Source organism: Sphaerodactylus townsendi, linkage group LG01 (genome assembly GCF_021028975.2).
Source record: "Sphaerodactylus townsendi isolate TG3544 linkage group LG01, MPM_Stown_v2.3, whole genome shotgun sequence".
Lineage (NCBI taxonomy): Eukaryota > Metazoa > Chordata > Lepidosauria > Squamata > Sphaerodactylidae > Sphaerodactylus > Sphaerodactylus townsendi.
Genome location: NC_059425.1, coordinates 176,689,671 through 176,713,412, shown reverse-complemented (window position 1 = coordinate 176,713,412; position 23,742 = coordinate 176,689,671). Strand labels below are relative to the sequence as shown.

Sequence of the window (23,742 nt, the reverse complement as noted above, 5' to 3'; positions counted from 1 at the left end):
GTGCCTTTGGGAGCTCACATGCCTTTGGGATCTCCCCTTGCTCCGCCCCTGCTCATACCCGTGGCCGTGACTTAATTCTTTGGCAACGCATTCCTCATTTGAATCATTTTTTGCGTAAAGAATTATTTCCATTTATCTGTCCCGAGTGGGACAAAGGACAAGAAGGAGCAGGCCCAGATAGTCAAGAGTGCTTACACATGAAGGTTTTTATTTATTTTAATTTTATTTTTTAAATGTATACCCCGCCTATAAGCAAGATCTCTAGGCAGCTACAGCATTAAAACATCCTCATACATAAATCCATCTCTTAAAAACACCATGACATACAAAAGTTAAAATCCCAACCTTCACGCGCCCAATCAGCATCATCGTAGAGGGGGCATCCAGGGAGACTAACCAAATGCCTGGGTGAACAGGAAGGTCTTAATCAGGTGCCTAAACCCATAAAGGGTAGGTACCAGTGGTGGGATTCAAATAATTTAACAACCGGTTCCGGTGGTGGGATTTAAATAATTTAACAACAGTTTGTTAACAAGCACCATTTAACAACCAGTTCTGCCAAAGTGGTGAGAAACCTGCTGAATCCCATCACTGGTAGGCACCCAGAAAACCTGTGAAGGGAGATTATTCCAAAGCCTGGGGGCAATCACAGAGAAAGCCCTTCCACGTACCCCTGGCCCCACATCTCAGCCAGGAGGGGTATCACAAGGGGAACCTCCCCCTATGACCTCGGTGTCTGGGCAGTACATACCGGCACACAGAAGTGGGATCCAGCAGGTTCTCACAGGTTCCCGAGAGTAGGTTACTAATTATTTGTGTGTGCCGAGAGGGGGTTACTAATTGGTGATTTTGCCACGTGATTTTTGCCTTAGTTACGCCCCTCCTCTCAGCAGTAGCGTGCAGAACTTGAAGCAGTCTAGCAGGAGGTGCACCGGTGTGAGTGGCAGCCTGCGCCTGTGTGCATTCATTTCCCACCCAAGGACCGGCGCAGCGGCTGCGTTCTTGCCACAGCCCCACCCAGGAATCCCCCGCCCATGGAGTGCCCAGCCACGCCCCCGCCGTGCCACGGCCAGTCCCATTGGCACTACGCCACAGTTTGAATCCCACCACCATGGGAACCTGTTACTAAAATTTTTGGATCCCACCACTGTCAGCACAGGCATTTCTTTAGCTAAGCAGGGCCCAAGCTATTTAGGGTTTTGTAACTTGACAGCCAGCGTGGTATAGTGGTTAAGAGCAGGTGGATTCTAATCTGGAGAACTGGGGTTGATTCCCCACTCCTCCACCTGAGTGGCAGAGGCTTATCTGTTGAATCAGATATGTTTCCGCTCTCCTACATCCCTGCTGGGCTAGTCACAGTTCTTTGGAGCTCTCTCAGCCCCACCTACCTCACACGGTGTCTGTTGTGGGGAGAGGAAGGGAAAGGAGCTTGCAAGCTACCTTGCATCTCCTTACAGGAGAGAAAGTTGGGGTATAAATCCAAACGCTTCTTCTTCTTAATGCCAACACCTTGGATTTGGCCCTGAAGCAAACTGGGAGTCAGTGTACTTCTTTGAGGACCAGTGTGACGTGCATCCAGCCAGATGTACCAGCAAGCAGCCTAGCTGCAGCATGCTGCACCTGCTCCAGCTTCTAGGACATCTTCAAGAATCTCTCCACGTAGAGTGCATTACAGTAGTCCAATTGGGAGGTTACCAGAGTATGTAACACTGTGGCCAAGTCCCCTTTGTCCAAAACTGGATGCAGGTGGTGAACACTATGCATTCATCATACAACACATTCATGTTTGTTCCTCATTTATTGGGGTCACGCCACCCGCCATTTTCTGAAAGTTGCCCCTTGCTTCGGAGAATATAACAGTTCCCCAGCGATCAAGGTACAACATTTGACCACTGCCAGGCAGCAATATTCTCCAGACCCTCATCTGCTTAGGAGAAATCATGGCATCCCACTGAAGGTTTTGTGGCAATTCATGAAGCCCTCTGCTAGAATCGCTGTGTACATTGTCATGGTTATCATTAATCTCCGAATGCTGGGGGTTTTTTCCATAGCCCTTCTCTCAAAGCAACCATCTAGCCCTGGTTGAAAAACCACAAATGATTATTCTTTTCATAACTGACTGGTTCATAACTAAATGCGAGACGATTAACACGAATGCAAATAAACCCATCAGCATATGGATATGAGTTACATCTAATGCAGCCAGATGCAGCATACTAAATTATGATGTACACCGCCCTGAGCCTACTGGGGAGGGCGGTCTAAAAATATAATCAATATAAAAATACAGTTAATAATTAATTATATTTTCAACTGACTTTTCAACTGTCAGTGAACTCTGTTTTCTTCAAGTTGCTTTAATCTTGGACACTGAATTGAAACGCTGACAGAAAAGTTTGATTAGGGTTTTTTTAAGAGGTTGAGATTTGCCTTCTTATTAATTAATTAAAAAAGAGGTTGAGATTGGCCTTCTGATTGATTGATTGATTGATTGATTGATTGATTGATTGATTGATTGATTGATTGATTGATTGATTGATTGATTGATTGATTGATTGATTAGAAGGCCAATCTCAACCTCTTTTTTTTAAAAAAAAACAACTAAACTTTTCTGTCAGCGTTTCAATTCAGTGTCCAAGATTAAAGCAACTCGAAGAAAACAAAGTTCACTGACAGTTGAAAAGTGAGGTGTTGTGGGATTTCCGGGCTGTACGGCCATGTTCCAGTAGCATCTTCTCCTGATGTTTTGCCTGCATCTGTGGCTGGCATCTCCAGAGTTTCTTTGTTAGTCTTCCTTTCCATGGCAATCCAGGTAGCATCAAGAGGTGAATGGCAGATCTGGGGAGAGCAGCTGTGAGGACCTTTAGCTATCAAGTGTGGTGTAACTCTCTCTCTCCTGGTGGGTCCAATCGCTCATGGTCTGCTCACTTATTACTTTGTAGCCGGTTGGGGCTGAGAAGTATTTCATTTACATATTTATTTAATTTTGGTCTACCCTGCCATTCCTCGTGGCTGAAGGAGACTTATGGTAATTAAGAAAACCTTACAAATTAAACCAAATTACATTAACCCCGAACACCTGTCTCTTCCCCATATGCCAAAGACACCTGCTGTTTAAAAGTCATCAAAAGCTCTAACAGAAGAAGAAGACTTGCAGTACATCCTGAAGATCTCCAGAGAGAGGGCTCTCCTCCCCTTGTCCTTTGATTGGGCGCCACAATGGAAAAGACCCCAGCTCTGGCCAATGCCAGGAGGACTAAGTGTGGGAACAACCAGCAGGTGGCAGCTAGAGTACTATGATTGATACACTGGACCAGGAGGGAGGGAACTATCCTTGAGATATGAAGGCCCCGGGTTATAAAGGGCTTTAAAGGTCATAAGCAGCACCTTGAACTGACCTCAGAAACCGACAGGCAGCCAATTGCCCCATTTCATATTGGCAACGTATGTACCCATTGGCTAGTCCCTGACAATATTCAGGCTGCCACATTCTGGACCAGCTTCAGTTTCAGGGGTTGTCTTCAAGGATAGCCTGAGGTAGAACATATTACAGTAATCTAGCCATGAGGTTACAGAGACACAGACCAGCGTAGCCAGATCAGCTGAGTCTAGGAAAAGAAAGAGTTGGCAAACCAGAGGCAGTGCTGGATTTAGATGAAGAGAGGCTCTAGGCAATTGGCCATGCCAGCAGGGGTTGATGGGAATTGTAGTCCATGAACATCTGAAGCGCCAGAGTTGGACACCCCTGCCCTAGGCTATTCCACTGGTGAGGCTCCTCCCAATCCCTCACCCTCGTGACTAGATCTTATCTTAGGTTTTAGTCATATTATTTATCGTATTCTATTGTATTATTATATTTTAATTTTTGTATGCCACACAGAGCCCAACCTTTTTTAAAAAAATTTAATTTTTATACCACTACAACGTCTAACACCTTGGTTGGGAAGGGGTGGGATATAAATTTAATAAAATTAAATTAAAAATAGAGGAAGATGAAAGAGTGTTTTAAACAAAATTGAATAAAGTCAAGGATGATGATGGGTGTTCCAAATTCTGCAGTTCACAATTCCTCCTCTAAAGGACATAAGATGTTATTGTTAAATACATAAAGGACATAAAATGTTGTTGTAAAGATTGGGGGGAAATGCATAAATGTTAAAAGTAACACTGCAAAAAACTTTTGCCATAACCAAACTTTGTAAACATTTGGTGGAATAAGTAGGAATTTTAAGGAAAATGAAAATGTAAGTTTACAGTTATATATTTTTTAAAAACCCAACCTTGAACTTACAAATTTTATTGCCTGGGACGTGTTAATAAGACGATCACAACTGCATGACACTTTCAAATTTTTTGCTCATGCTCAGATTAGAATCTGAGACTAGAATCTGAAAATAAAAACTAAAATTAACCTTCGACATTCATTAGAAAGGGATCAAGAAATTAGAAAGGAAAACATGAAGGGGCGTTCTAACAAAACGCGGCCTACTTCAATCAAGTCCTGGAAGGACAAAGTCAATACAAAGAAATCAAGGCTACTGTCAAGGTTTTTTTCTTGAGACAGTATTATTCTGAAATGGAATGTAAATTACTGAAGGGTTGTTTAGAGGCTACAGTGCCTAATGACAATGTGTGTACAAAAGGCCTGTGACAGTGTCAAAAAATATTATACATCTTGGCTGGAAGCCCCCTAGATTTTGAGGCCCTAGGCTTCGGCCTGCCAAGCCTGTGGGTAAATTTAGCACTGACCAGAGGCAGGTGAGAGAAGGTGCTCTGGCCACTGTGCAGCTCTGCTTTTCAAACAACAAGGTTGGGTCCATGAGTATCCCTAAACTATGAGTAGGGCTGTAAAGATTCGGTGCCAAGACCTGAGTCAACTGACTGAGCTCAAGGGAAAAAATTGTCTGTGAACCCAAAATGAGCAACAGAATTGCAAAAAACAGCGATATGTCTCACGGGGAATCATTTAAATTGACTAAATGGCTGTGCGTGCAACCATAACTGAAAAGGGGCCTACTCATAAAGAAATCCAGGGCTTCCTCTAGAGCCAACCTTTGCTCCAGATTTTCTGCAGAACTCATCACTAGGCCATTTCCTGCCTCTGAAGAGTTTGGATTTATACCCCCCTTTCTCTCCTGTAAGGAGACTCAAAGGGGCTTACAAACTAAGCATAGTTTCAGGCATAGAAATGTTAACAGAAAAAACTACCATACCATGGCTACACAGCCTGGAAAGCCCACAGTAGCACTTGTAACTAAAAACATTATCATTGCTAAAAATGTAAATATAAATGTAAATATATTAAAATTTAAATATATTAAAAATGTAAATATATTAAATACAAGTATTGGTTGACCTGATTCCTAAGGGCGTATAATCTTACTGTCATCTCATCTCATGTTTATTTTGTGTTATCCATTTAAAATATTTTTTTACGCCGGCTTTCCACACAATCAGGGTCCACAGGCTGCGAACCTAAGAAACATTACAAAATGTAAAACGATTTAAAATGCAGTTCACATAATCAAATTCAACTGAAAACGCATAAACATACAAAACTGGGAGTACAGCCAGAAACCATTACTGGGTGTGTGCCAGATGGAACAAAGTCATTTTCATCTCCTGGCGAAAGACACCGATAGGGGGACACAGAGGAGTCTCCCTGGGGAGGGAGTTCCAAAATTTTGGTGCCACCACTAAAAAGGCCCTTTCTTGGGTTGCCACTTGTCTAACTTCAAATGGTGGGGACAACCGAAGCAGGATCTTCCAGGATGACCTTGGTGAGCCTATAGGTTCCCACAGAAGAAGTACAGGTAAGCCGGGACAGGCCTACCAGATGAAGGAGATAATCTGGTTAAAAAGTTCCCTCACAGTTTCGCTCACAGGAGAAGCACAGGAAGAGAGGACAGGTTTCCCCCATGTGCTTTGGGTTCCAGATGTGTTGTCAGGTTACTCAGTGGGGCTTCCTTCCACCAGCGCCGTGTCATGTCCAGCAGGCTTCAGCTATAACAAGGAGAGAAATTCACCTTATCTTCCTCTTCCCCAGCCTGGATCCTCCATGACCGGCAGCCAAGACCTCCTTGACCTTTGAAGGCCAGCCTAAAGGAGAGAGGAGAGAGAGGTCCGCCACTGGGGGGAGGGCGGGCCTTCCTTTGGTTGGCAGCTTCAGCTTCATTTTGCCTTCCCTGTTTTAACCCCAAAATTGCCCTAGGCACATGAGTACACAAGTAGGCACTGGCGTAATGCCCATTGGGCAAGGTGGGCAGCTGCCCAGGGCATCACCTTGTGGGGGGCAACAAAATGCTGGATTCATTTTTGGGTATTTTAGTGGTTTTCCATTTGTGGCCTGCAGGGGGCGCAGTTTTTAGGCTAGCGGCACCAAAATTTCAGGGTCTCATCAGGAGACTGTCCTTATGCTACCCCCCAAGTTTGGTGCAGTTTGGTTCAGGGAGTCCAACGTTATGGACTCTCAAAGGGGGTGCCCTTATCCCCCATTGTTTCCAATGGGAGCTAATAAGGAGAGATAGGGCTACAGTTTTGAGGGTCCATAACTTTGGCACAGCCCCTGAACAAAACACGCAAACTTGAGGAATCGATAGAACAGTCTCCTGATGAGACCCTGAAACTTTGAGACTGTGCCAGCTTCAGAAATGTGCCCCTCCCACAGCCCTGCAACTCCCATTGACAGCAATGCAGAAAACTCAATGCAGAGACAGAAGATTCTTGGGCAAATTTCTAGGATGTGTTTCCTGCAGGGGGGGGGGGGTCCATTTTTTTGGATGTATCCGGCACAAAAAAAAGAATTTCCAGGAATTTATCATCTGGAGATGATGGCACCCCCCCAAGTTTAGTGCAGTTTTGTTCAGAGGGGGCCAAAGTTATGGACCCTCAAAACTGTAGCCCCATCTCCTATTAGCTCCCATTAGAAACAATGGGGGATAGGGGCACCCCCTTTGGGAGTCCATAACTTTGGACTCCCTGAACCAAATCTCACCAAACGTGGGGAGTAGCATAAGGACAGTTTCCTGATGATATGCTGAAATATTGGTGCTGATATGTCTAAAAATGCACCCCCTGCAGGCACCAATGTCCTGGTGCAAAAAAAAATTGGTCGTGGTGGAGTGCCGCCCATTGGCCGGGGGGGGGGGGCATCCCACTCAGGTTTTGCCCAGGGCTACAGTTTGCCCAGGGCTGCCTCGTTACGCCCCTGCAAGTAGGCACATGAGTACGCAAAACATGGAAACATTGGAGATGTGATCACATTTGCCACAGGGGGTAGAAATGGTTCCCATAAACAGGATTACCTTACCCACTTCACGGGCTCTCTCTATTGCGGCCCCCTCCTTATGGCATGGCCTGCCCCAAAAGACCAGGAAGGGCCCCACTCTCCCAGCTTCCCACAAACTATGCAAAACTCCAGACTTTTATCAGGAGAACTTATCAGGAGAACTGAGTTGATTCCCCGCTCCTCCACATGAAGCCTGCCGGGTGATCTTGGGCCAGGCACAGTTCTCTCTGAACTCTGTCAGCCCCTGCAGACACAGGCCATGGCAAATCACTGCCAACCATCCCTTCACCCTGAAAACCCTGTAGGGTTGCCATAAGTCAGGTGTGACTTGAGAGTACTGTCCACCACAGCATACTGTGAGAAGGATTCTACTGTGTAATTCTTGCACTGTTTAGTGTGTCATGTGAATATTTATGCTATGCTTCAGTTCTTTCTAGATGGTTCCAGACTTCTATAATCCCAGTCCTATTGCATTGTTTATTAAAAGTACCATTTTGTTGATTGTACTGATACACTCAGTGCACTCCGCCTTGAGGAAAGCAGACTGTAAATAACATGCACAAAAACAATCCACAAAGGCAGGATGGCCTCTAACTCCCACAAACACATAAACGTCTTTGGAATAACCTCTCTGCTAAAGTCCAGCTGGTGCCAAATTCGCTGTCTTTTTGGTGCCAGGTTAAGACAGTTCTCTTTGAGGTAGCTTTTAAAGATCTCCCTAGTCGTGTACATGCTTAATTGGGTCGTCTTTGATTCCATATCTTTGTCTTTATTAATTAGGTTTTCTCACTTTCATTGGTTTAATTTTTTTTTGTATTTTGGAAAAAAATTAACCGTTATTTATTGTGTCTTGATTGTTTTGTATTTGCTGTAAACCAGTCACAGAGCTTTGGCTATGGGCAGTATAGAAATAAATAGCAGTAACATCATACAGGGAAGAATGGACAGGCAGAGAGGTGAAGTAATTCTTCTTCGACCTGCTGGCTCTCCCAATGACCTCTTGCGTAGAGGGATAGAACTGATAGGAGGAGACAAGGAATGACACCCTCCCCACTCACAGATTCTTTTCTGACTTACATCAGCATTACAATGATCACAGTGTGGGCGGGAAGGGCGGGAAGGATGCCCCAGGAATCCCCACCAAAATGCATTTCACTTGGCTGGCTTGCAAACTCAGTCTACAGCCGTGGTGGCGAACCTATGGCACTCCAGTTGTTCATGGACTGCAATTCCCATCAGTCCCTGCCAGCATGGCCAATTGATGGGAATTGTAGTTCATGAACATCTGGAGTGCCATAGGTTTGCCACCACTGGTCTACAGCATCCCGGCAATTCAGCCCGCCTCAACGACACTCTCCCCAGCAAGTCACACGGCTCCGCTGCAACAAATGCAAATAGCAATGAAAGCAAATGGGTAGTTTTGCACACAGCAATAACAGCAAACGCAAACAGCAATAAAGAGAAGAAAAGCAAGATGCTTCATAATGCAGGCAGAATGCGTCCAGGACAGAGCTGTCCGTTCCCAGAATGTGAGCTTCTAGATAGCCATCAAGCTTCCTGATTCGGTTTGTAGTCCTTCCCTGCCAGTCGTTTTGTGAAAGGACAGTTATACTGTGGTCCATTGCTACCTCTGGTGGCCGAGGGTTTCCTACATCACTGGCCCAGCAAGAGTATGAAAATGTGTTCCTTTTCCTTGGGTTCCCCATTCATTCCCCACTTGGGTTCCCCACTCATTCTAGCATCCGAAGACTTAATAAACCACCAGTTTCCTTTCACTTTCGAAAATCCAGTTATGTCCCAGTTCTGTGATTCCTTCTTCACTACTGCAGTTTAAAAGTGTAGCCTCTGTGCCCCCTCTTCAAATACGAAAACAAGGAAATGTTCTTGCACCCTAGAATTCACTTGCTCAGACATCTAGCCGGGTGCATGAGATACACATTATGAACAACGAGTTTCTGATCTATTTTGGCTACAACAGAATAACTGGACCAGCTCTTCTGGAAGTTGCTCTTTTGTGAACAGCGATGGTTTCCGGTTGTTGGTTACTTTTCTATTAATGCCCCTTGGATCACAATGTACATTTTAAAAATTGGCCTCCGGCTCCAAAGGTGGAGATGGTAGCTACATTATTAGCCGATTGTCGCAGTGGCAAAATTCCTGTCTGTGGACTTCCATGACAACAATGATGGTTAAAGGATTCTGGATTACATGAGAGTGGGGAACTAAAAGTCCTTGCCAGGAAATGGGGTCAATGAGGAACTGCTTCCTGGATGGTATGCCAACCATCTGCCAAAAAAACCCAACAGCCCCCCGCCCCCCCCAGCATTCTCATTCACCCCTCTCCACAGTGGTGCCTGCAAGTGAAAGTAGCAGAAATCCATTTATCATGCTCGGGGTTGTTGATGCAGCCTTCAGATGCCAGATTTCCCCAGCCCGATCCAAGTCCCACAACAGCGGCAGTGTTTTCCGAACAGCAAAACATCCCGGCAAACTCCCAGGCCTTTGGAGGGAGTGATCAGAGCCAGCCGGATGCACAAGGTGGAAGAGAGAGGGCTTTGCATTTGGGGAGCAGGGGAGGGAGGTACTTTCAAATGTGCCTTTTGTTTGCCTAAATAGGAATGAAGTTGCTGTCTTGTACTCCCCCCTAAAAATGTTTCAAAAGAGAGGTGAAATCTACACACACACACACACACACACACACACACACACACACACACAGAGAGAGAGAGAGAGAGAGAGAGAGAGAGAGAGAGAGAGGAAATCTAGGCTGAAACCTAGAAGGAAACAAATCTAGAAATAAAGGAATCTAGAAACAAACCTAGAAACAAAGAACAAATTAATTCTAGAAAGAATAAAATAAGGAAGGAAGGAAGGAAGGAAGGAAGGAAGGAAGGAAGGAAGGAAGGAAGGAAGGAAGGAAGGAAGGAAGGAAGGAAGGAAGGAAGGAAGGAAGGAAGGAAGGAAGGAAGGAAGAAAGAAAGAAAGAAAGAAAGAAAGAAAGAGAGAGAGAGAGAAAGAAAGAAAGAAAGAAAGAAAGAGAGAGAGAGAGAAAGAGAGAAAGAAAGAAAGAAAGAAAGAAAGAAAGAAAGAAAGAAAAAAGAAAGAAAGAAAGAAAGAAAGAAAGAAAGAAACCCTGTGTACTTCCATAGTAATGAGAATCTGAGCGTTTCTCTTTGGGTTTTGCTCTGGCCTTTGGGGAAAACGACGGGAGATCTGTAGGCCGGTTTAGATGAAATTCGAAACCCACCACACCTCCCAGAATGACAGGGCCCTTGGCCAATCAGGATTGCCCGGCTGTGATTTCTGCTTTGGCACAGGCAGCACTCCGACACCCCCTTTCCCTGCTTTGACATGATCGAGTCCCACTTGCTTATAATTCTCATTCCCCGAGACGTATTAAAGAAGTGAAGGCACTTCTCAAAAGTGTGCAAAGGCCAAGAATAACAAATGCATTCGATGAAAGATGTTAATTCCTCCCCGTCTGGGAGATGCCCTCCCGAGGGGAAATGTGTATTTTCTGATAACAGAAGAAAGGAGGAGAGAGGATTGATTTAGGGGGGCAAGATTCGGCCTCCCCCAGGGCATTGTGCGAAATTGTTTAAATGATCCGAAAGGGTTAAAGGTGATTGATGTGTTCCCATCCTGAAAATGATTGATGTGCTCCCATCCTGGCAGTAGGTCAGGAAGTTCCGCTCCACCCAAAGGGCCAAAGAAGCAATCCGCGCGTTATCGAAACCCTTCGTGCCCGCGTGGCATCTGGAACATCTGGAAGTCTGCATTTCGCGCCCGGCATCTGGAAGAAGAGCCCGTCACCGGGCTCGTGGGAATGCGCAACCCCCGCGTCCACTTCCCAAGGGCAGGCAGGCAGATGCGCCATCCTCGCAGTTAAGTTTCCCCAGAGTGTCCAACCTACAGCCCCCCTTCCCCGCCACTAAACTAACTCTGCACCTACCTCACAGGGCGCCTGTGGTTGGGAGAGGAAGGGAAAGAAGTTTGTCAGCCCTTTTGAGACTCCTCACGGTTGAGAAAAGCGGGGTATAAATTCCGTTTCTTTTCCGAGAAGGAACGGGAGTTCAGAGATGGGGGCAGTTGGGGGGGGGGGGCTTTCAACCTAATCTAGGATGAGGGGAGAGACGGAAACTCGTCTGAAGGACCAGGGAGGGGAGAGGCGGTCCCGGCTGGGGCGAACGTCCTCCTACGGGCGAGACGCTCCAGGGCCTGGTTCCTCTGCTGCAGACGTCTTGGGCAAGCCGGCTGCAGCAGAGCGCCGTCGGGCTGGGCTTCTGCAAACGAGACCCTCCTCACCGGTCGCCCCTCGCCTGGCCTTCCGAGCCCCCTTGCGCCTTTGGGCCAGCCGGCTGTTCTGCCGGGCCAGCAGGAGGCAGAAAGAAGCCCTCGGCCTATCACTCACCTGGGCCGAGACGGGCATTCGCCCGGGCTGTCTCCAGTGGATCCCCCAAACAAAGACGCCGCAGGTCCGAGGGGCCATCGACTGCTGCTCCGGGGGCGGTCCCCCCCCCCACGCTTTTGGGTGTCCCGGGGAGGGGACAGAGGGCAGGGGCGGTGTGGCCAGCGCCTCCCCATCGCAGCAGTTCGTCCGTCGAGACCTGGCTGGTCCTCTGGGCTTCTCCCCGCCACCCACGGCCGCTTTTTGCGAGTCTGGCGGCCTAATTGACGCCTGAAACAAAGAACTGGGGGGGGGGGGACACCGAGGCGGCGAGGGGGCGTCTGCGGCGCCTTGGAAAGCGGCCGGAGCGCTGTGCCTTCTTCCTCCCCTCTGCCGACTGGAGGGCGGTGAGCAGCGCAAACCCCCGGGAGCCTCTCTTCTCCTGGGGAAGCCCTCCCCGGCTGTCGGCCGAGACTGTTCCCCCCCCCCGCGCCCTCCAGCACCCTCGGGCCGCCCTCGCAGAACTGCCGGGCCCTGGGTTGGGTGACGACGGGGCGGGTCTCGAACCGGGCCCAGAAGAGGCGCTTTGGAGCGGGTGCCCATGGGCAGGGGCACCCCCGATGCCAGGGAAATGGCCCCTCGCGGGCAAGGTTTCGCGCAGACAGCGGTGCCCCCTTTCCCCACCATGGCCAGCCCGGAGCTGGGGGTCTCCCTTGCAAGGGGAACGGCTCGGAAACTGCGCTAGTGAAGGAATTGGGGGGGGGGGGGTCCCCAGAACTCTGTCGGGAATCAAACGGATCCCCACAACTCTGCCCGTCTGGGATGGACTGCCAGCCGGCTTTGGGGGAGCCAAGCGGGCCACGAGAGAGCTCCAAGCGCCGCGGCGCTCCGTGGGACCCGGCCTTCCTTTTGGTGCATCTGGGAGGCGTTGAGTAGACGCGGACGCCGGTCCGGGTGGGTCACGTCGAAGAGGCGAGAAGGGGACAATGAGCGCCAGAGTGATCCATTACTCGGAAGGGTCACTCCCTAATCGGCTCTCAGGCGACTCCACCCCAGCCATTAAGGAGAGGAGCCGGCTAGGAATTGCGAGGGGGGGGGGAGGGAGAGATGCTGTCAAGGAGTCAAACCATAATGAGCAAAGGGGGGTACACAACCCCAGGGTAGTGAAGGACAAATGGTACCCCAAGCCTACAGCTGAATGCTGACAAAAAAACAGACTTTTTAACTTATATATCCATACATATATATTTACATTTATATGTACTTACAAACTGAAATGGAAATCTAACGCAAGTTTACAAGCCCGGAGCATCTCCGAACCGCGAAATTGCAAACTTTGGGGGCCGAGGGGGGGGGGAAGAGGCGGAGGGAAGGTCTGATCCCAGATCGGAGCCGGCTGCGAAGTGGCAACCCGGGAGAGCCGGGGTGCGCAAAGAGCGCGCGGTCCCGTTGCCAAAGGAGCCGCGAATAATCGGTGGGGAAAAGTTTCTTTTCCTTGGCCATTCCGCTCCTCCGCCTCCGGGCCTGGAGCAAAAGAAATTCGTTGCCCTTTAAGAGAGAGAGAGAGAGAGAGAGAGAGAGAGAGAGATTCCTCCCCCCCCCCTCCAAATTAGAGCGATGCAAATCAAGCCTTCTTTTATTTGTATTATTCCCTTTAATAAACCACCTGATCTTTGCTTGGGAACTGTCCATTAATGGCCGGGGTTGGCCTCTCTGCCAAGCCCCTCCGCCGTTATTTATGGGCTCCAAATTGTTGGAAGTTGCCTTGACGTCCCATTTACAAGTTTGGGGTCTCGGCGCCTCCTCCCCCCCCCCTTTCTTTCCCCTTCCCCTTCTCCCTCCTCTCCCCGTCCTGCCTTTTGTCCGCCAGAAAGACGTCGCCTCGGAAGGGCTTTGAAAAGGCGGAGAGGCCCGCAAGGGAGCCGGCTCCTCGGTCCCTTTCTCAGGCCGCCGCGCTCCCTGAATGGCTCCGGCATCAATTGCCCGACGCGGTTTCCAAGACCCGGCCAGAAGGCAACGCTTCGCGCCCGCAGCCGCGCGCGGATGGAGTCCGTCTGGGGGGCTTTCGGGATCGCTGGCCGGCGCTGGGAAAAGCCTGGATCAAATCGGGGCTGGAAAAAGGCTCGGAGTCGCTTTGGGCGCTTGCAAATTGGTGTGTCCGACGGGGCCGGAGGCGAGGCTTCCTCCCCACCCCCACCCCCACCCCCAGACAAGAAGCCCTTTGTGGAACTGGTTGCTCCGGACACTTGTAGCCAAAGTTGGAAAGCCCGGGCCGGAAAGGGCCTCAGTCGCCCCAAAGAAAAGCTGGCCGAGGCCCCGGAGCCAAGAAGCGCCTGCCTGCCTGCCTGCCTTGCCTGCCTGGCGCGGCGCTCCGTCCCCTCCAAAGAGCCGGGAAATCCGAATTCTCCAAGACCGGCTGGCGGAGGGTCTTGGCCCAGAAGGCTGCCTCCGGGGAGTGGGCGGCCCGGCTGGCACCTGAGTCGCCCGGCAGCGAGCAGGGGGTTCTCCTTGGCGGCCCGCTTGGAACGGGAGGGGAGAGCCCCTGGCCAGGTGGGCTGCTGCTGCTGCTGCTGCTGCCGCTGAGAGGCGGCCCCGGCCAACACCCCCCCCCCCTCGGGGATCCAAGTCTGCCGCCTCCGGCTTGGGGTGGCCCAGCCCAGCGGAGCTCTTGGACGTGAGCCCGGCCTCTTCTACGGGATGGCGGCCCCGTCACGACCGGAGCTCCCCCCAGCCGGCCCAAAGCGCCAGCCGCTTGCCCCGGTGTGAGCAGCGGCCGTCGGGGTTGGGCGGGCGGGCGGGCGGCGCGCGTTGGCTGCTCTCCAGAGAGCCGGATCGATCCCTCCATAAATATCGAGCCGCCTTTCTCTCCCAATTAGCTCTGCGCGCCCGGCCGGCCCATCACCCCAGTGGCGGCCCCACCGCCCGCGGATCGTTATCTTGTTAGCGCTTTCCGGTCGAGGAGACCGGCCCATCTGCGGCTGCTGACCCGGGCCAGGCACCGTCGGCTGCTCCTGCCCCACCGGCCACGCCCCCCCTCTTCACCCACCTGCGCCTGGCCTCTGCAGGCACTCCGGACTCCGGCAGATCTCCCGGGAGGATGGCACCCGGCTGGCCCGTTCGGGTGGGGCATGGCGGCCGGACTCCCAGTGGGAGGAGGGCCCGGGGCACGGAGGATTTCTGGGGGGTTCGGGGGAGGAAGTGGAGTTTTTCCCGAGGAGCCTCCGGAGAGCCCCTCTGCGTCCCGCGGGCCCGCCTCCTACACCCGCCACCCCCACCCCCACCCCCGGGGCTGGACGGGGAGGGCGCGGGCGGCTGCCGGCCGAGGCCGGAGGGCGGCGGAGGCGCTGCGCGGGCGCGGAGGGGGGAGCGGGCGGCGGAGGGGGCGGGCTCTCTCCTCCGAGCGCCCCCTCCCCGCGGCCCTGGGCCAATGGCGAGCCGCGACGGCGCCCACGTGGGCCGGGCCGGCTGGGCGGCTGGCAAAAGGTGAATGAGAAAGAAGAGCGCGATTCAAAGGCGAGCGAGCCGGCGCGCCAAGGGAGCCGGGCAGGCAGGCAGGCGTCCGGGCAGGCGGGCCGATGCAGGCCGGCGCGAGGGTGGTGGCGGCGGCGGCGGCGGCGGTGGGCGGCGGGCCGGGCGAGCCGGAGGGGCCCCGGCGCTGAGTCCGCCCGCCCCGTCCAGCCGCCGCTCCCCATGCGGGCCGCGCTGCCGCTCAGGATGATGCCGCGCCCTCTGGGCACCAGCACGGCCTTCAGCATCGACGCGCTCATCGGCAGCCCGCCGCCGCCCAGCCCGGGCCACTTCGTCTACGCCGGCTACCCCATGTTCATGCCCTACCGGCCCGTGGTGTTGCCGCCGCCGCCTCCGCCGCCCCCGCCGCCCCCGCCGCCGGCCCTGCCGCCCCCGCCGCCCCCGGCCCTGCCGCCCGCCCACCCGCTGCCCAGCCTGCCGGGCGCCTTCTGCTCGGGCATGGCGCTCACCTCCACCCTGATGGCCGCCCTGCCCGGAGCCTTCGCCGCCCCGCACCACGACGCCGTCCGCAAGTTCGCCCCGCCGGCGCTGCCCGCCAACTTCGACAAGGCCGACGGCGCCGAGGCCGACGACGCCAAGGCCTTCCTGGCCAAGGACGCCGCGCTGCTCGCCTTCTCCGCCGCCGAGGCCGTGCAGGCCTCCCTGGGTGAGTGGCCCGCCGGGGCTCCGCGGGGGCGGGCGGGCGGCAGGCAGGCAGGCAGGGGGGCGCCGGAGGACGGGGGGACGCGGCTGGAGGGACTGGGGGGGGGGACAAGCCGCACAACAGGCCACACGAAGTCCCCCAACACCCGCCCGGTGCCCTACGGCGGCCAGGGCCGGTCAGGATTCCCCCCAAGGCCCCCGCAGTTGTTAGAGAATCGCAGCTGGGCCGGCCTGCCTTCCGCGGAGGCCTGATCCGTCCAGGAGTGGCCCCATATGCCGGGCGCCTCCGGGCCCCAGTGCTGCATCCCCAGGAGCCGAGGGTGGGAAGCGGGGGGGGGCCGGGGGACGCCCCCGGGGCGCTCCTGGGCTCGTCGTTGCGCACTGGGACGCCCTGGCCGCGGCCTCGCCGTGCGCCCGGGCTGCCGGAGACCTTTCCCAGCCAGGCCTCTCCTTCGGGCTTCCCCACCCCTCGTGCCGGGCAAGCGGGGGGGGGGGGTCCCTGAGAGGCAGCAACCAGGTAGTTTGGGGGAGGAAAAGCTGGCCTGGAGCCTCCCGCAGCCTCTGCCCCAGAGGGCCCCGAGGTGGGCCAGGCGCTGTGCCGTCCAGACTGCTTTCCCCGCCGCCCGCAGCCAGTAACGCTGGGCTGCCTTCTTGCTTCCGTGCAGGGGCCATCCGAGGCGCGTCGGGGAAGGACGAGGCCAAAGGCGGCGGCGAGGACGAGGCCAAAGGCAAGGAGGACGGCTTCTGCATGGACAGCGACCTGGACTACAGCTCCGACGACAATCTGCCCGGGCCGGCGGCGCACAAGGAGGACGAGGCGGGCGGCGGCGGCCTGGAGGACGGCGGCGGCGGCCCGAGCGCGGCGTCGGGGGCGTCGGGCGCCAACAGCACCACCTCGACGGGCAAGAACCGCCGGCGGCGCACGGCCTTCACGAGCGAGCAGCTGCTGGAGCTGGAGAAGGAGTTCCACTGCAAGAAGTACCTGTCGCTGACGGAGCGCTCGCAGATCGCGCACGCCCTCAAGCTCAGCGAGGTGCAGGTCAAGATCTGGTTCCAGAACCGGCGCGCCAAGTGGAAACGCGTCAAGGCCGGCAACGCCAACTCCAAGACCGGCGAGCCGTCGCGCAACCCCAAGATCGTCGTGCCCATCCCCGTGCACGTCAGCCGCTTCGCCATCCGCAGCCAGCACCAGCAGCTGGAGCAAGCCCGGCCCTGAGCGCGCCCGGACTCGGCGCCCGCCCGCCCGCCCGTCGGGGGGACTCTCTGCGCGGGGCCCGACGGCAAACCGGACCCACCGCCGCCTCTTACATTCCAGAAGGGAAGGGCCCTCCCCCTCCCTGCAGCCGCTCTGGGGGGTTCCCGGGGGTGGACATTGCTTTGCCCTCCTGTAAGGAGACTCAAAGGGGGCGAGGATCCGCCTGCTCGCGGTCCGCAAGGCTGCCGCGCCGGCTCCGCGCTGCGCGGAGCGGTTGAGCCCGGGTCTGCGGGCGCCCTTCCTTCTCCTCCGTCCGCCGGCTTTGGTTTCGTTTCCTTCTGGGTTTCGTTCGGACAGCTTCGGGCCGGCTGTGCAGCCGCGGCCTCTTCCAAGCCTCGGTTTCCCCAACGACAAAAAGCGCACGACTTTCCCCCCGCCCTCCTCCTCCTCCTCCTCCCGGTTGTGTTTGCATTAATTTATTTCCAAATGTAGTTTGGGGTTTTGCTTTGTTTTTAATTATTTGGTTCTCCTCCTTCTTCTTAAGTTATGGAAACAAATGAAACGAAAATCACGGGTTTATGTTGTGAATAAAGAGACGAAAAAAAACGAAAGCGAGCCAAGCTAGTGGCCGGCGGGGGGGGGGGGGCGGGCGCCGGAGGACGGGGGGTGGGCCGGGGGGCGGCTTGTCCGGCGCCTGGAGAGGGGGGCAGCCTCCGACACCGCAGAGGTAGGACGTCAGGCCCGTGAAGCTTGGCCGAAGGTTTGGGACTGGGCTGCGAGGCTGTTAAGCCGGTGTCGTTGTTGGGTGGAAATGCTGGGAGCAGAGGCGCGCGCGCCCCGGTGTAAAAGCTCATTCCGGTTTGGCTTCGGAGCCAAATTTGACGGCTTTGGGTGGTTTGGCTGTGCGGTTGGCTGGAAGAAACCGGTTAAGAGAGAGCGGGTGGGTGGGATCCACGCGAGCAACTGCCTGGCGCGTAAGGGAAGCGCCGCCGACGGCCCTTCTGCAGGGCGCGGTTGCACGCCTCCGGGCTCCCGGCTGGCATCTCTGCCCGTCGGTCAAAGGGTTGGCCAAGGCCCGGTGCGGGCCAGGCGAGGCAAACGGGTGACACGGCGCGCCCCGGTCGTCTGAAAGGCGGACACGCGAAAAAGTAGCAGCTAAAAATATCGGAAAATCCAGATCCCGGGGGAGGGGGAACCTGAAGGGGGGGGGGATAAAATGAGGAATGAAGCGGCGGCACGGAAGCCCCGGTTTGCCCGGGGAAGAAGGGCCAGGCTGCTCCAGGGAGAAGCGCCGCGCCCCAAATCCCTCTGGGGGGGCTAAGACCGGTAGGCAGAGGCGAGAAAGGGCCTTTCTGCACTGAGGTCTCCTCTCCTCTCCCCCCGCCCCGCCCCTTGTCAGGCCCCCGAAATCCATCGCCACAGCCCCCCACCCCCCACCCGCTCAGCAGCAGCAGCAGAGGGACTCCGAAAAGCGAAACGCGGGTCTGCTCGGGGCCCGCATCTGTGCCAGGCTGGCCAAGGAAACCCCCTTCAAAACGAGAAGGGAGCTGGTGGGGAGAGATGGGGGGCTATCCGAGGCTGGCAGCAGGGGGCTGGAGCCGCGTCGGGGCCGTAGCTCACCCCCCCCCCCCGCACCCCATCCAGTGTCTGGGCTTTTCTGGAAACCTGCGCCATGACGCACGGCCGTGGGCAACCACGAGGACAGCCAGATTCGACCCTCTACTAGACCCACCAGATTTTTTCGGACGGGGGCGGTCCAGAGCCAGAGCTCCTCCGCCAGATCCCCTCGCAGATCCCATCCTCCGCCAGATTCCCCCCCCCCCCCCGCCCCGCGAAACTCTCTGCCAGAGACCTCGCAGCGTCCTGGCCAGGGATCCTCAGCCGTGCGCTCTGCTGGGGTTCCAGAATCTTATTGCCAGCAAAGGGCGCTCCGTGGATTGTCTCCCCGACGGTCGATTCCAGGCCTGGGGAGGGTTGTGGGGTGGAAGGGGGGTCCCCAGGCTCTAATCCTGGCCTCCTGTACGGGCCCAGATCGTGTGGAACCGTGTGCACGCGTCCACCACGGCACACCCGTTTGGCTGCGGGCTCCGGCTCGACGTGGAGACGCCGCTTTCAGGAGGGCAGAAAATGGAGCTTTTGGGGTCGGGGAGGGCCAAACGGCACAGTTGCAAAAAGCCGTCTCTGGCGCGCTGCCTGGTGGTTGGTCCCCAGGAATCTCTTCCGTTTGCGGGAGCAGCAACTGGCCCTGGCCAGGGTGGGGAGATCTGGGGGGGTCTGTCGGATTCGCCAAAACTCCAGGCAAGGGCCGATCCGTCGCTCCCTTTGGCCCCCCAAATGGCCTGGTAAAGGAGAGCAAACTCTGTTGAGTGTGTTTTGGGGAGGGGGGATTTGCCCCCCCCACCTCGGACAATAATCTGAATGGGCCTCTGCTGTGTGTGGTGGCGGGGGGGGGGAGCCAGGCCGAGCTCCGGGAGCTCCAAATTATTGTCCGAGGTGGGGGCCAAATCCGGGCCGTATTTGCCCCCCCCCCACCTCGGACAATAATCTGAACGGACCTCTGGGGGTCGGGCCAGGTCGAGCTCCGGGAGCGGGGAGCAACCCCCCCCCTCCGGCCGAGGCAGGAAGATAAACAAGCGCTGGGGGGGGCGGCGGGGGGGTCTGATGGCTGTCATCATCTCGGCGCGGGCTTTTCATTTGGCTGCCTAATGAGTCGCATCACAGGCGGCGAGAAAAATTGTCAATCGCCGCGGCGCTAATGAATTTCCCGGCAAATTGTAATCAAGCCGGGCCGTCGCAGCTCGCTGATTAATGAGCCCCCCGAGGCCCCCCCGGCCCGGCCGCCCCGCCCCCCCCGCCCCGCCGCAGCCCCGCACTAAATTACGCGCAACTTGTCTGCGCTTCAAATTAACTCCCCGTGATTAATTCTGATGCGCGCGGGCGCGCGGAGGGGGGGGGGGGCTGAAGGATCGCCCGCCCTGATAGAGCCGGGCCTCGAGGGCAGCGGGGCGGGGAGGTTTAATAGGCTTCCTCTGCCCCCCCCCCATCCCTAAAATGGGTTTCAGGCTGATGGGGGTTTGGGGGAGCCCCCGGTTGGGGATGCTCTGAAAACGGGCTTCTAGCTGCCCTGGGAATGGGGGGGGGGGGGGCGCTGACCGCCCTGGTAGAGCCGGGCCTTGCAGCCAACGGAGGGGGGGGGGAATAAATAGACTTGCTCTGCCCTCTCCCCCTAAAATGGGTTGCAGCCCGATTGGGGTTTAGGGAGCCCCCGGCTGCGGATGCGGATGCCCTGCAAACCGACTTCCAGCTGCCCCGGGATTGGGGGTGGGGGGGCGCTGAAGGATCGCCCACCCTGATAGAACCTGACTTCGTAGGCTTTGGTGTGTGTATGGAGGGGGGTGGGGTTAATAGGTTTCTTCTGCCCCCCCCCCCGCCCCCAACCAGTGTGTTGCAGGCTTTGTAGGGCCCTCGGTTGGGGATGCCCTGCAAACTGTGCCCCGGGATGGAGGGGGGGGGCCCAGCTTGGGCCGGGGGGGGGGTCGCTCTCCAGGGGGGGGGGAAGTCCCAGGGCAGCAGGGGGAGAATTCGTTCCGGGACTGCCTTGTCCAGCTCCAGGGGAGAGACATCCTTTTGGCTTCCTTATTATCCGGTTCCTTCTTGCCTGGCCTCCAGCCCAGAGCCCGGCCGGCGGCGGCGGCGGCGGAAAGTGCACTCATGCGACAGGGTAGGAGGCGCCAGGAGTTTGGCCGCGAAGAGGCGGTGGGCCGTTTGGGGGGGGGGGGGTCTCCTCGGAAGGAGCATCCTTGTTCCACGGACCGCAGCCTCCTCTGCCTGGGCCATTTTCTCCTCTCGGCCCCTTATTAGACCAAAGTAATTCAGATCTCCCCCCCCCCCCCCCCCCGCCACAGTCTTATGACTGACTGCCTTGTTGTTGGGCTAGACTCGGCCCGCCTTCCCATCGTCCCCTCCCCCAGGGGCTGCTGCAAGGGTGTCAGCCCCCCCCCCCCGCCCCAGGTCATCCCTCTCTCCCCCTCTGGTTTCTGTTTGTATTGACTTTATTGGCTTCATTATTCCAGCTGCAGAATAATGCACTTTCAACCCACTTTCACAATTGCTTGCAAGAGGGTTTGGCTATTCCGCACAGTAAAATCCAGCTGCAAAGCGCATTGGAAGTGGATTGAAAGGGCATTATTCTGCATGTGCGGAAGGGGCCTGGGACTGGCGAGCCTCCCCGGTGTCTTGTGCACCCTTCCCTCATTGCCGGCGGGGTGTGTGTGTGTGTGTGTGTGTGTGTGTGTGTGTGTGTGTGAAATTAAAATAGGCACCAAAAAGAAAGGGGGGGGGTCGTCCTAGCCGGCGCACGTTGCGCGCAGACCTGCGGTCCACACAGATCTCTGCGCAGGGCCGGGCCGGCGATTCCGGGCAGCGGACACTTGGAGTGGCCGCGCAAGGAAGCTGGAATCGGGTTGGCTGAGGGGCCGTCTGGAAGAACCGGGCCTGGTTGGTTTGGGCTCGGGGTTCCCGGGAGCGGAGGAGCAGGGCAGGCCGGTGAGTCTCTGGCTCTTCCGGCATCAGGCAGATTCAGGGACACCCCCGGAAGGGTGACACACACAGCAGCAGCTTGGGCAGGCGGGCAAGGGGGGTGAATTCGGATTTGCACCACCCGTCTGGAAGCTCTCGGTCCCTGTGGCGCCTCTCCAAGGCTGATCTCCCTGGATATGGGGTTGGTCTCTGTGGAGCCGCTGTTGGACTCTCACCTGGCCGTAAACACGGATTGCCTCGTTTAACCGGGGGCGGGGGAGGGAGGACACAGGTAGAGCCCAAGCTGTTTCAGGAAGGCCCTCAGCCCCCCCCCCCCCAGCCAAGCCAAAGCCCGGCCGCAGGCAACAGGTGCACACAACCCCCCTCTTCTCGCCCCACCCCTTTCCTCTGTCTCTTGGGTCTGTGTTCAGATCAACCCAAACATAAGAGTCAGTATCAGGGAAGAAGAGGATTTTCAGTGTCTCCCCTGTCCTCAGGGACAATTTCCACCCCCATCCCACAATTTGGCTGCCCCCAAAACGTCGCCACCCCCTCAACAGCGCGCCCCCTTCCCGTTCTTCTAAATCTAAATGGAAACGAAGGAGCCCTTCAGATTGTGCGTTCCTCCATTGCAGGGGTTGGACTTGATGGCCCTTGGGGTCCCTTCCAACTCTATGATTCTGTGACCTTTGGGGAGGGGCGCCTTCCAAGGGGCTGGTAGGGGAGGGCAGGAGGATCAGAGTTCCACGGCGGGGCTACTGCTCCGAGGGGGGCTCGTGGCAAGAATGAGCCCCCTTTTGATTCGTGGTAACATCCCCGGATTTCTTCACCTGGGCTTCGAAGGCCGGTTCGGAGGCGCTTTCTCCCCGAGGTGTCCCAAAGAAAGCCCAGGAAGGCAGAACAGGTGCGAACCCAGGAGCAGTGCGGGGTAGGATTGAGGGGTAGATCAGCTTCCCCGAGTCAAAGTTCCCTTCCCCAAATACCAGTAGAAATGGGGAGCTGAGCTTTCATCTCCCAGTTAGAAGGTGGAAAGGATATTATACAGAATTGCCGTAAAGGAAGCTAAGATTCCACGCATGCGGGCATGAGTTCGATAAAAGCAGAAGGGAAAATGATTTTTTTTTTGGGGGGGGGGGGACTAAATGAAGGCAGATGGTGTTACTGGGGAGTTTTCCTTCCACAATATTTGCAGAGAAGGCCGCCCCCCAGGCTCTAAAAAGAGGCGATTTATTGCAGACACGTGGGAAGTACTTTCTATTTCCTGCCCCAGGCCTTGAGGAAGGGGGGGCAAGACCCTGTAATTCCCCTTTTCCCCAGTAAATTTCTCAAGGTCATCCCGCAAGAGTCAGAGGCTGCTCACCTGGGATATAAAACCAGCCCCCCAAAGCATGGAAAGTCTCCTGGAAAGCAGCCGGCCTGACTTTGTGTCTGAAATCTGAACAGCTCCTTGTTTCTCGGGCTTTCCTCCCTGGACTGTATGCTCCTCGGGGCCAGGGAACTGTCCCAAGTGCTGAAAGACTTACACTGGTCATTGGGTTAGTGATTCCGTGATTGTGTTTTAAGGCTGCCAAGACAGGTGCCAAGAAGGACTGCACTGGAAACGAACTTGGATATATAAACAGAGCAAAATGGTTTAACACCACCAATATTTAAAAGGTTTATATTTAAGCTCCCCCAGTTCTTGTGTGATGGTGGGGGGTGGGGGGTGGGGAGGATTTTAATATTTAAAAATGTCAGTTCTCAAACAGCCTCGCGTTACTGTGTCCTGATAACATTAATTTCCTGGGAATAAGACACATGCCATGAAATGGGATTTGGTTCTGAGTAGACCTGGGCAGGAAGCGCCAGCTCTGAAATTGAGGTCTGTTCTCCTTCTACTCCCTGGAAATCAAGATGTCTCTTTCCCTCCCCCTTCTCTCCCCCCCCCCAATTTAAATTCTTTAAAATGTGAATACTTGAAATCTTTCTTTTTATTCCCAACTGGCCACCAAGGGGTCGCCTTTCCTCCTCCCTTATTATAATCCTTCACACATTTTCATGCTTTAATTTTTAATTTTTTAAAAATTCCAAATGGACACCGGATTGCCTCCTTCCTTTCTTCCCCCATTCCAATTCTTCTTCTTCTTCTTCTTCTTCTTCTTCTTCTTCTTCTTCTTCTTCTTCTTCTTCTTCTTCTTCTTCTTC

At 55.3% G+C, this 23,742-nt stretch overlaps 1 protein-coding gene and 1 long non-coding RNA gene across 2 annotated transcripts; one reads left to right on the top strand and one right to left on the bottom strand.

Moving 5' to 3' along the window:
• Positions 1-1,406: 1,406 nt before the first annotated feature.
• On the bottom strand, positions 1,407-8,455 carry LOC125434788. The gene is made up of 3 exons (XR_007244823.1): positions 8,366-8,455; positions 5,357-5,475; positions 1,407-2,078 (listed from the first exon to the last, which is right to left on the bottom strand). It is a non-coding gene; the product is annotated as an uncharacterized LOC125434788 (long non-coding RNA).
• A 6,616-nt stretch (positions 8,456-15,071) lies between these two features.
• Positions 15,072-17,204, top strand: GBX2 (gastrulation brain homeobox 2). Its single transcript, XM_048500479.1, has 2 exons — positions 15,072-15,849; positions 16,511-17,204. The coding sequence occupies exons 1-2, from the start codon at positions 15,366-15,368 to the stop codon at positions 17,059-17,061; spliced, it is 1,035 nt and encodes a 344-aa protein (XP_048356436.1). The 5' UTR covers positions 15,072-15,365; the 3' UTR covers positions 17,062-17,204.
• Positions 17,205-23,742: the final 6,538 nt, after the last annotated feature.

Bases quoted from the DNA above. Each gene is read 5' to 3' on its own strand.
- GBX2 (XM_048500479.1), top strand. From the start codon at position 15,366: ATGCGGGCCGCGCTGCCGCTCAGGATGATGCCGCGCCCTCTGGGCACC. The intron at 15,850-16,510 runs GTGAGTGGCCCG...GCTTCCGTGCAG, and splicing joins GGCCGTGCAGGCCTCCCTGG to GGGCCATCCGAGGCGCGTCG.